This window comes from Cyrtonyx montezumae, unplaced genomic scaffold (genome assembly GCF_038088225.1).
Source record: "Cyrtonyx montezumae isolate F1298 unplaced genomic scaffold, pur_monq_1.0 scaffold_3, whole genome shotgun sequence".
Taxonomy (NCBI): Eukaryota; Metazoa; Chordata; class Aves; order Galliformes; family Odontophoridae; genus Cyrtonyx; species Cyrtonyx montezumae.
In genome coordinates, this window is record NW_027072034.1 from 131,877,493 (window position 1) to 131,890,621 (window position 13,129).

General features: G+C 39.5%; 1 protein-coding gene across 1 annotated transcript in view; it reads left to right on the forward strand.

The window, feature by feature from the left end:
- The window catches only part of ADAMTS20 (ADAM metallopeptidase with thrombospondin type 1 motif 20), an 84,971-nt gene that overhangs the window by 13,317 nt on the left and 58,525 nt on the right, over window positions 1-13,129 (forward strand). The window contains exon 4 of the mRNA XM_065743418.1: window positions 656-918. Coding sequence (XP_065599490.1) covers window positions 656-918 — 263 coding nt within the window. The remainder of the gene's footprint in view (window positions 1-655; window positions 919-13,129) is intronic.

A 13,129-nucleotide genomic window follows, 5' to 3' on the forward strand; every position in this document is an offset into this window, starting at 1 on the left:
ATACTTTTCACTTATGTATTTTCATATGGGCTATTGTTGAAGTGACTGCTTGATCAAGGCATGAGGTTATGTTCAGATGTCATGAGTCCTGGAAGATAGCAAATTGGGAAGTGTTAAATATTGAGATGTCTCCAAGCTATAACTTTTAAACTGTGATCCTATGCAAAGAATATTAATAGAGCAATCAAGAAAGTCACTTACTATATTAATATAGCTTATTTCATAAATGAAGAAGTTAACAGGGACTTGAATTCAGGACTGGAGACTAGTCTTTACAGTTTGCTGTTATTGTTTTTGTTTATGTTAAAGGTTTGTGTGTGAATATGGCTATTTCAATTGATTTCTTTCCATTGCTTCACTGCTTAAACTGTAGTGCTTATCTTGTTCCAGCCTTCTTATTTGGATTATACTGCATTCTAGCAACTGTGCAATACTGCTGTCTCTTAACTAATTTTTGAATCAATTTATGGAAGATATGTATGATAATGTTCAAGTAATCTTATTTGATGGTCCTTCCATGTGTAATGTATTTTTATTCTTGTACCAGTTACTTTGAAAATAACATCATCATTATAATTTGTTTACTTTAGATAGAGTTGTATGTCCGTTTATAAATTTAGAAGCTGAATTCTGCATTAAGTTTTTTACTTTACAGAAAAAGAGGTGAAGAAAAGCACTTTATTACATCCAAATGTCACCAGTTTGAACGAAGAGAGAAACATTTTACAGATGTCTCCAAGTTTAGAGTATGCTTTTAAAAATCTGACTATGGAGGATGCTGGCAATAATCCACATTCCCGGAGAAAACGTTTTCTATCTTATCCAAGATATGTGGAAGTGATGGTTACAGCTGACACCAAAATGGTTCATCATCATGGACAGAATTTACAGCACTATGTATTAACACTGATGTCAATAGTAAGTAAAACTTAAGTTAATAAGTACTAGCAATTTCAGAAGTTTTTTTCTTATGTGTTCTCTTATGCAACTTCCATGTCTTCTGCTTTCTCTGAATTACTTAATAGATTCTGTAAACAATAGCAACAAAAAACAAGTAGGACCAAAATTTCAGATTCTATCTCTTTTCAGTCAAATGCAGTGAGGTAAAATGCTATGACCAATTTCCTGATTTCTTATTACACTAAAAGAATAGTCAAGCTTCAGGGAGTAAAACATAATGATTAATTACAGCCGACAGAGGTTAAAAGGTACAGTGGAAAAAATGCTTGATTATAGTAATTCTAGTTTTTCAAGCAACTTCAAATTAATGTGGGTCAGATTTCAAATTGACATTATTTGGTTCAAGTAAGAATTCAACACAGCTCAACTGAAAGTCACCTCTTGTATCAAGTCTCAACTAAGTACAAGCTCTGTAAAATCAAGATTTATCGTGACATCTATTTAACTGCTTTTTAATAAAAGGTGTGCTGAAATATTGTGTAACGATTACTTCTAGATCTTGTGTTCTTGTTCTATTAAAGCATTTTGATTTGTGATTTTTTTTGGACTTGCACCTACATTTTGGTCTCCATGGAGACCATATTTAAACCAATTCTGGTTTAAATAAGAATTAATCACTTGACCTGTTAGCCATCGTCTTGTAGATGAGCAGAGTAGCTCTCCAGTTTCTGCTGGATGCAGTTAATTGGCAGTAGATACTCCTGTGAGGCAAATTAAAAGGCAATGGAATGTTGAACTTGGTCCCATCTGCAGCTTCATGAGGGTGCATGGGTATCATGCAGACCATGTGTTATGCCTGCTAGTTGTGTGTGGCTGTAGTATGTTGTCTGAAATGACATAGATACAGAAAGGTAAGCGTTCAGCACATTGTCATGACTAGCTATCCAGCTGTGAGCAGTAGAGGTGCTGTCACCTCCTATACAGATGTAGGCATCTAGGTTTAGAAGTTCTGTCACATTGATTTCAGGCAGGAAAACTCAATCACCTTTTATACCATTAGGTGAGGGGGCATGGGAAGTTTTTTAGGGTATAAAACTTGCTTTTTTTTTCCTTTTGAGCACATTACGATGAAACTAGTTACAGTAGTGCTATACCAATGGCTCTCTTGTGCAATTACATGCTGTATCTCTGTCCTACAAAGAAAAAATGCATTTCTAATGTATGGTTAAGATCTGTATCATACCTAAATTTGATTTCCATTTTTGTGAAATTTCTTATGATTTCAGAATGCTATCACTACACAAAAGCAAAGTTGGACAGAGTTTGGTTTTATTGGCTTATAGGAGATTATGGGATTTGGCATATGTCTAATTTCTAATAATTTGATAGTATTCTGAATCTTTACACTGGCAGTGATGTGAAGGTCTGTATGTTAATGCCTGATCAAACTAAAATCAGTGTTAAGACACTTTTTTAGCTTACAGTACAAGCTGTTTAAAAATAATTTAGGAATAATTGACTCCAAAGATACATTATAGATCTTTTTAATAAAGCTGTACTGAAAACCAAAATAAAGTAGTAAAAACATTTTAAAACAGGCTAGTTTTCTACAAAATGCTACAGTGAGGTGAAATGGTGTGTTTTGTGTTTAATTTGAGTTGCTTTTGTGATTATGGCTAGTTATTGATCTAATTTTTTTTTAAGAAAACTCTTCTCCACATCTGTAGGAGTCATACATTTGACTGCTGTTCCTTACAGTGTTCTGTTTTCTATCTTATTTAAGTAGTTAAATTTCTCCTTGCTGAACTTCTGCTGAAGAGTCTGTGGAATAAGCATTAAACAAATTCATATTAAATGTGAAAAACCAGCTATTTGCTAAATATCTTGACGTCCTTCTTTCAGTTCCTGCCTGCAATGTAGAACTTCAGCTTAGGTTTGTCGTTGCTGGTTTTGAGGTAATTGCATACTACAGAAAGGCTACACCATTAATGTGAATTTAATACTAAATATCATATTAGATAAAGGTAGCATCTTCTGACAGCAGTTACTTCATGTGTTTGTTTCAAGATTACCTTTAGAACTAAGTTATTAAAGCTTTGTCTAGAAATATGTAGCGCTTATAAATGTGGAACATCACCCCTAACAATATGTATTCCAGCTTAATGGTGTATGAGTTGGAAGGGACTCATAAAGGTCATCTAGTACAGCTCCCCTGCCATGAACAGGGGTACCCACAGCTAGATCTGAGTGCTCAGAGCCCCATCCAACATAACCTTGAGTATCTCAAAGGATGGGACTTCTGCTTCATCTCTGGGTAACCTCTTTCCACCACCCTTATCATAAGAAAAAAAAAAAAAATAAAATTGATTTGGTTTTATATCCAATGTTTGAAGTGAAGAAGAGGAGGCATACTGTTTCCCCTTGTCTTTTCACAACAGACCTTGCCTAAAGAGTCTGTCTACTTTTTTCTTGTAGTTTCCCTTCAGATACTGTAAGGCTGCTGTTACATCTGTGTGGGGCCTTTTCTTCTCCAGGCTGAACTTTCTTAGAGGAAGTGTTCATGTCCTCTACTTTAGGAATTTCAAATGAGGTTATAGAATCACAGAGGTTCCTTACACATGAGTATGTTGCCTTGTTTTACAGATTAATATACCATTTTCATTCTCTTCATGTCTCAGAATAGTGATGCTTCAGTAAGCTAAGTAATAAATGTAGGGAATAAATCACTGCCAGTCTTGGCTATGTAATCAATATTAGAACTCATCAGTATGTGGTGTCAATAGTTTATGGGCTGGTTCAGCCTGGTTCTGTGATGATTGGGGTGAGGGACTCATGCCCCAAGAAAAGGAAAGGGGAAAAGGGAAAGAAAGATGGGCCTAAAAACAAAACAGTGGCAGTGATCTGAGGAGAAAAGCTGATTTACTAAATAAGATATCAGAATGCAAAATAACACAGTGTAATTGGAATAGAAGCTAATAAATCAAATAAAAGCCTTACACTAGCAAGCACCCACTGCTGAGTTGATCAAAAAGGATAGAGCCTGTGTCTTGTGACACAGTTTTTATCTTTCCCTCTGAGTGGAAAATGGAAAAATGCAAAGCAACGTGAAGTCCTCTGGGGTACATAGTTCTCTTCTGAGACAGATGTACCCAGAGCTATTGATGATCCATAGAGCTGGAACATTAACCCTTTAACTCCCAATGCGCTACAGGATGTTATGTAGAATGCCAATAACAAAAGTCATAAAACCGTGACAGTGAAGTTAGTTTTTTCTTGACTCTTAGTCTATTAATATTTGAAATGCAGCTCTTATTAGTATTACTACCCATAAAGGGAAGAAATGAAACTGTTACATTCTATCCTTTCTATAATTAAACAGATAGTTAAATTTAATAATCCAAGCTGGTACTTGTTTGTTCAAGCAACTTCTACTGTTACAGGAAATTGACAGATCTTCTTCACAGTGCAGTGATGGAGCACTGGCACAGCTGCACACAGAGGTGGTGGAGTCTCCTCCTCTGGAGATGCTCAAGACCCACCTGGACGCCTACCTGTGCAACCTGGGCTAGGGAGCTGCTTTGGCAGGGGACTTGATCTCTAGAGGTCCCTTCCAACTCCTACAATTCTGTGATTTTTTTTTTAATGTATCAAGTATTATGTTACTCATTCCAAAGCTATATGCAGTTTTGGCATAGGTTTTAAAGAGAACTGAAGTGTGTGCAAATCTCATTGAATTTTAATGGGATGTAGGTATTTAGCTCCCAAAAGACTCCTTGAAATCGATACTTGTTTGCTTTCTTTTTGTATTTAAGTATCAACAGAACCAGTTACATAAACTTGCTACTGTAGGATATTTTGTATGGGTGGAAAATAGGAACTGAAATGTACTGCTGAATATTTTTGGGGTTTTAAGTGTATTGTCACTCATCCAATTTGACCTGTAAAGGCTTAACTCAGCATGCAAGTAATCCCACTGAACCAAAGCTGGAATGCGTTTTTCTCATTTCTTTAAAACTGGATAGATCTTTGCAAGATGAGTATTCATAGTACTTATTCCATCTTGGAGATAAATACATATTTCAGTCAGCAATAGCAAATAAAAGAGGAAATATTCCTTTTGCCATAGGAAGGCTTTTGACTTTATCAAATTTTGTATTGAAATATAATAATCAGTGGCATTCTTTAATATGAGAACATGAATAAAACAATCTGCAACCCCTCCCCATGTTTTTTTTGTTCTTCTAAACGTTGTATCAACATTGCAGGTTGTCGATACTGTCTTATTAGGTTCAGTAGCTGGAGGACTCTGCCTTAGGCATGTTAGGTTGTAACAGTTCAGAGCCCCAACAGTAAGTTTAGATCTTAGAAAGCAAGTGAGAATTCATTAAAGCACTGCAGTTTACTGTAGAAATGCCAGGAACTTGTCACTTTTCATTTTTGTGTTACGTTTTGTGTCACTAATCTAATTTTCTTGATCAGGCACCTTATTACTGACATCTTAAAAGAAATTTTCTGTTTATATATCATTATTTTTGTAGACTTCTTAGTCTATTGTTAGTCTGCTTGGTGCAAGACCTCTGTAATCTTGACGTGTCAAGAGAACTTGACATGTAAAACCACCTGCAGTATGACTTGGCAGGCCTGCTAAATGGGGGAGTTGGCTGCTTGCCTGGTCATGTGAGTACCAGATCTGCAGTATGGGAGCAGAGCAGCCATGTGTTTAAAGAAAGGATTCAGACTGCATCAGTTTAGGGCATTTATCTTGTTGTGGGACTGTAGAATCATAAAATCCTATTGTTCAGTAGTAAAGCAGTGAGATTGTAGTATTATCGGGTTTTAATGCTATTTTATGTTGATCAAGGCATTATTAACATGGATTGTATGTTTCTGTGCTAAGAGATTTTGACTTTCCATTGTTTTATTCTCTGGTCTGTACAGATGTGAGGTTACAAAAGTTTCTAGTAAAGTGTCTTGAAATAGCACTTTTTAAAGTGTTCCATACCTTCCATAACTTACTGATGTAAGAAGGCAGTGAGTGACAGCTCTTAACAAGGATACTAAATTTTTTTGTTAGTGTTTATACATTTTTGGCATTCTGACAGCTAATCATTAGCATAGCCCCGTAACATTTTCTGTGTGGAGAAAGCCCATGCTCCACTGTGTTGCCTGTTGTCATTAAAATAAAAATAAATAGCTAAATGATTTTGTTCTTGTGTGGCCTGAACTTAAAGAATGGTTTTATGCTTTCTTTGCTGTTCATCCAATACAGCAGTTACTATTCCAAACTTATGAAATGCTAAATATCTCATTGCATGCTAGTATTTTGCAATATTCTAACATTATTGAATGTAGTATATATGTCATAATGAAGATACAGAGTAGACTGAAAGGAATTGCATATTAATTTACTTTTACATGAGGGGCATCTGAGTGACAAAATATGTTTTTGAACTCAAGATCTTGTGATGAGTTATTTCCCTATTTACTGCTTGAAGTGTGCTAATCATGTGTTTACTTTCTTTTCACTCAGATATTGTTTGCTAACAAATTAAGAAGTATTGAATGTTAGTATACTAAGTGAAAAGTAGGGGGCAGGCACAAAGCCATTTGTTTCTTGCTTAATCTCATTCTGATATCTTTTGCATATATAAAACCACATGATTATGTTTTCTTTAAGATGCTGCTAAATGGAGGATGTCTATTTCATTATGCATGAAAGAATATAACTGGAAAGTTACCATAGGATGGTTTGGGGTGGAAGGAAGCTTAAACATTGTGTAGTTCCAACCCCCTGCCTTGTTTGCAGGGTCAGCAACTACTAGGTCCTCAGGCTGCCCGGGGCCCCATCCAGCCTGACCTCAAACACCTCCAGGGATGCGGTATCCACAGCTTCTCTGGGCAATGTGTTCCAGTACTTAACCACTCTCTCAGTGAAAACTTTAACACCTAATCTAAATCTTCCCTCTTTTTTAGTTTAAAGCTATTCCACCTTATCCTTTCACTAGCAGACTACGTGAAAAATTCAGTCTCCCTCCTGTATAAAATCTGCTTCTAAGTACTGAGAGGCTCTAGAAACCCAACTCACTCAGCCTTTCATTGTGGAAGAGGTGCTCTGGCCTTATGATAGTCTTCGTGACCTCCAGAGAACTGTTGGAGAGGATCCATCTTTCTTTTGTGTCAGGCCTGGAAGCAGTATTCCAGATGAGGCCTCACAAGGGCAAGGTAGAGGAGGACAATCATCTCCCTCTCACTGCTGGCCACCCCTCTTTTGATGCAGTCCAGGATACCATTGCACTTCCGTGCTACAAGCGCACACTGCTGGCTGGCTCTTGCCCAGCTTTTCATTTGCTTTCATCTGCCAGGATCCACAAGTCTTCCTCTGTGGGGCTGCTCTATAAGTATCATTGAAACAAAAATTTCTAAGCTAGTCTGCTTGACTACCTTGATGTACAGATCTATGTATAAAAAATGCTACCTTTTTTTTATACACTGACTGCTCTTAGAAATTTTCCAGCTCCAGAGTGCCCCTGTGTCAGATATCATAGTGCCTCATAGCGCTCTAAGTGATACAGACCTGGAAATTTTATAGCATGTTAGCAAGCACTTACTTTCCCATCTTTACAGCTGACTGCTGTTAGTATTCTTTATTACTCTTGTTAGGTAGCTTGTTGTTAATTAGATATTTAATTGTTAGTATTCATCTCTTTGTCATTCACCTCACTAGCACAGTGTGTTCAAGGTCTGTCCCTATGGTGAAGCTTCAGTTGTGTTAGTTATAAAAGTCCTCCCACACGAGAGTTGTGTAGGAGTTGTTTGCCAAACAATCTTCCAGGAAAAGACAGTTATTCTGAGCTATGTAGATGTATTTGTGCAAGTTTGCATAAGAAATTTCTAGGTTCCTTCAAATAAAACAATTTTATACTGGAAAAGTGGATGGAACAGAATAGGAGTAACACTTGCAGAAATAACACAGCTTTTTCTTATTCTTTCTCAGTGAAGCAATAAATGTTGTGATTATTTCTTTATCTCATGACTTGAGAAAATTCTGGGGTATCATGAAATAGACAGAATCAGGATATGACAATGTGAGAGGTGAAGGAGAAATACTCCAGATCCTGGATATCTCACATCCTTTCAGTACTACAGTGATAAACAGGGGATTGTTGGAGCTGGCAGAAGACATGAGCTAAGAACTGATATGAAGTTTCTTTTAAGTGATATGAATGTATTCTCCTGGATGCTATGATTCCATGTAGCAGATGAAGAAAGGAAAAGCAGTCTTGTGATGCAGTCTTGAGAGAAAAAAGAACTGAAAAAAAATCAATTCTATTTAGGTATAACATTTATTTTTCTGTCTCTGGATGTGCTTGCTCATGTTCTAGCTCCTTTTCTGTATGTAGCAGTTTGTAGTGATTCACAGTCTAAGTGTAATGGACAGCTACTACAGGGTCACCAAGAAAAGTTACTTCTGTAATCTGACAGTGGCAGCTGGTGATGGCAAGATCTGTCTTGTAATCTTTGGGAATGTATTGAAAACAAAAGCTATGATCCTTTCGATGAAAGATAAATATCTTCATCATGGTCCTTGATTTCTCCTTCCTTTACTGTTTTGGTCTGGACTGCTGTTCTGTGATGTAGAAGCCTGAGTTAGGAGTATGAAAACATCTCTTGAAAGTTACTTCCCTTTGTCTTGACTGTTATCTCCTTCTGTGAAGGCTGGATTTAGATCACTATAAAGAAAGTGGGTCTGGATGTTGTGAAGAAATGGTGTATTCTATTAAATTCCTGTTCTGTTTCTTCATCCTTTTTATGAATGCTTCCAATGGGGAAGGAGGATTGAAAGAGATCTCCACAGAATATGGGAGCAGGGAGCACTGTCTTTTTCAGTAAGAAATAATGGCATATTCCAGGACTTTGCTATTTTCTGCATTAATCTATCATTTCAAGTCTCAGCTGATAATTTTAGCCTGTGTGATTCCTTAAGTGAAGCTTCAAGATTGGCTTGTGGTTTTAAACTCAGGTTTATTTTTTTTTCCTTATGTTCAGCCAACGTGCAGAATACACCTTACATCACAGGTAGGGGCATCCCGTTACCAGCACGGTCTCGTACCTTGATCTTCCTAAAGCAATGGTTATAATTAAATATTTGAAAGTCCTGGAAGAGCCCATGAGACAGCGTGTCTATACTTTGACTCAAGCATGGAAATAAGAGCAATGTTAGGTTTTAGTAGATCCTCACCAGTTTTCAGTATGTGAGAAAATATGTTTTTGATTCTGATGAGATTCTTGTTAGAGCTATTGGCCTGAGGCATCTAAATGACAAGACTTCAGACCTCATGTGTGCTCCAGACAGAGGTAGACATTAGTTAGGTATTGCTTAGATATGGTGTTGAAGATCCTACAGCAGATGGTCTTTGGATGTGCAGTGTGTGTTTTCTCTTGTACTTAGCCTGATGATGCATCTTCTCCAATGTATGAGCGACTTCAACTGGCTTCTGAAGGAGTGCTTTGCCCAAACATTCTACCTGGACATTGTCAGCAGTGGGGAAGGAAGGAACCTGACTGTGTTTCATGCTGGATTCTTTCCATCTTCCATTTTAAGATTTTGTTTGCAAATAACTGGTGTCTGTTGAGATTATTCAACAGTAACAGATTAGTAACAACCTATTATTGTATATGAGGAATTGATTACAGTAAGAACAAAAAATGCTGCATTTTAATCCTGAGAAGGCTCCAGTTTGGACTCCTTCCCTAAATCCTTCTAGCTACCCAGGACTAAATATGGGTTATCTTCTCACATACTTTTAATACTGAAGGCCTTTATGAAACTGGAGTTTAATGCTGCACTGAAGATGATGATAGTCCTAGTTTGGACGTTTCTGGCATTATTTGTTGTCAAATGAACTTAGTTCATCCCTGCCATCCAGTTCTCAATCACTAAGACTGTTCTAACTGGAATAAAATCTTCTAGAACTGGACAAATATTTGTATTTGTCCAACATATGTGGAGTCACTTTACTTGACAGTCAGTGAATCATAGAATCATAGGGGTTGGAAGGGACCTCAAGAGATCATAGAGTCCAACCCCCCTGCCAAAGCAGGTTCCCTACACCAGGTCACACAGATAGGTGTTCAGGCGGGTCTTGAATTTCTCCAGAGAAGGAGACTCCACAACCCCCCTGTGCAGCCTGTGCCAGTGCTCCGTCACCCTCACTGTAAACAATTCTTGTGCACATTTGTGTGGAACCTCCTGTGCTGCAGTTTCTGGCCGTGTCTCCACACACTTCTGAAAAGAGTCTGGCCTTGCCACTTTGCCCCCCACACCTCAGATATTTATAAACCTGGATCAGGTCCCCTCTCAGTCCTCTTTTCTCAAGGCTAAAGAGACACAGTTCTCTTAGCCTTTCTTCATAGGGGAGATCCTCCAGGCCCTTCACCATCTCTGTGGCCCTCTGCTGGACTCTTTCCAAGAGATCCCTGTCTTTTTTATACTGGGGAGCCCAGAACTGGACACAATACTCACCAGGGCAGAGTAGAGGGGGAGGATCACTTCCCTTGACCTGCTGGCCACGCTCTTTTTAATGCATCCCAGAATGCCATTGGCCCTCTTGGCCATGAGAGCACACTGCTGGCTCATGGTCAACTTGTCATCCACTAGGATACCCAGGTCCCTCTCTACAGAGCTCCTATCCAGCAGCTCATTCCAGTAGCCTATACTGGTGCATGCAACTATTCCTCCCTAGGTGCAAGACTCTACACTTGCTTTTGTTAAATTTCATCCAGTTTCTGACTGCCCAGCTCTCCAGGCTGTCCAGGTCTTGCTGAATGGCAGCACAGCCTCCAGGCGTGTCAGCCAATCCTCCCAACTTCGTATCATCAGCAAACTTGCTGAGGGTGGCCACTGTTTCCTCATCAAGGTCATTGATAAAGATGTTGAACAAGACTGGACCCAGCACAGACCCCTGGGGGACACCGCTGGTTACAGGCCTCCAACCGGACTCTACACCACCAACGACAACCCTCTGCGCTCTGCCAGTCAGTCAGTTCTCAGCCCACTTGACTGTCCACTCGTCTATCCCACACATCCTTAGCTTTGTTATAAGGATGTCATGGGGGACAGTATCAAATGCCTTGCTGAAATCAAGGCAGACTACATCCACCGCCCTTCCCCCATCCACCCATCCAGTAACAACATCATAGAAGACCACCAGGTTGGTCGAGCATGACCTCCCCTTGGTGAACCCATGCTGGCCACTCCTGGTAACCTCCTTTTCTTCCAGTTGTCTGGAGATGGCACCCAGCACAAGCTGTTCCATCACCTTTCCAGGGACAGAGGTGAGGCTGACTGGCCTATAATTACCAGGATCTTCCTTCTTGCCCTCTTTGAAGACCGGAGTGACATTGGCTATCCTCCAGTCATCAGGCACATCCCCCATTCTCCAAGACCTCTCAAAGATGATAGAGAATGGTTCAGCAATCACCTCCACCAGCTCCCTCAGCACCCGTGGATGCACCCCACTGGGTCCCATGAATTTATGAACATTAGCATTGCCTAGGTGCTCACAGACCACCTCTTCCCTGACTATAGGAAAGTCTCCCATTCCCCAGACTCTCTCACTAACCTTCAGGGTCTGGGATTCCTGAGGGAGAGCTTTTTCACTGAAGACAGAAGCAAAGAAGGTGTTCAGTATCTCCGCCTTCTCAGCATCCCCTGTTACCAGAACACCCCCCTCACCTAGTGGGGGACCACATTCTCCCTAATCTTCCTTTTACTGTTAACATACTTAAAAAAGCCTTTTTTATTATTCTTTATCACTTTTGCCAGATTCAATTCCAGATGTGCTTTAGCCTTCCTCGTTGCATCCCTGCAGGCCCTGACAACCTTTCTATATTCTTCCCAAGTGGTCAGACCCTTTTTCCACATTTCATGGACCTTCTTCTTCCCTTTGAGTTTATGCATGAGCTCCTTGCTCATCCACGCGGGTTTCCTGCCACCCCTTCCCGATTTCTTGCTCACAGGGATGCACTGATCCTGAGCTTGGAAGAAGAGCTGTTTAAATGCTGACCAGCTCTCACGGGCCCCCTTACCTTCTAACACCCTAGCCCATGGGATAGCTCCAAGTAGGTCCCGGAAGAGATCAAAGTTGGCTCTCCTAAAGTCCAGGGTAGCAATCCTACTTTCTGCTTTGCTCCTTCCACTCAGGATATTGAACTCCACCATCTCGTAATCGCTACAACATAAGCTGCCCCCAACCTTTACTACCTTAACAAGTCCTTCCTTGTTAGTGAGAGTAAGGTCCAGTAACATCCCTCCCCGTGTCGGTTCCTCCACCACCTGCATCAGAAAGTTGTCTTCAACACATTGCAAGAACCATCTGGATCATGCGTGCTTGGCCAAGTTGCTCATCCAGCAAATATCTGGATAACTGAAGTCCCCCTATTGAAGTCACCAGCACCTGGGAACGTGACACTACTTCTAATTGCTTATGGAAGGCCTCATCAACGTCCTCTTCCTGATCAGGGGGCCTGTAGTACACACCCACTGCAGTGTCACCCTTAACCAGCCTGCCCCTTGATTCTCACCCACAAGCTCTCCACTGCTACATCACTCTCTCCCAAATGGAGTTCAATATATTGTAACTGCTCTCTCACATAAAGAGATGTAAGAAATGTAACTGTTTCCTGAATTTCAGAGCATTTTATTCAAAAGCAAAGACATTCTTATCTGGATTGATTTGCCTATTTAATTGAAAGATATTTCTATAGCAATGCATGTTTCAGCATAAAGTAGTCTGGCTTTGTTATCTGCTCTATGAAGGATCTTTCTGTTAAGTTTATATGCATGTAATCTTGTATAGGTTTGTGCTGTAATGAGTTGTCTGATTATGGTTTAGGTAGCTCATAAATCAGCCGAAGCATTGGGAGAGCCAGTTCTCATGGGCATCTTCTCCCTGTAATAAAGTGTTATAAGTCAAAGATCTTTGCAGGTCTTGTCTCAGATTCCTCTTTGACATGATTTTGGAATGCCTTATCAACCAATTTTCTGTTTCTTCTTTGCTGAAGTAAATCTTGGAACAGTTGGATGGAATTAATCTCATACATCTGTTAGACATCTAGTCTTCATTCATTGTAAGTGGCTGAAGAAATGTAATAATTTATCATACTATTTTGTTTGAAAATACGTTTATCTAAATATGCATCTTCAGATGGATGCATCTAGATGACTGTT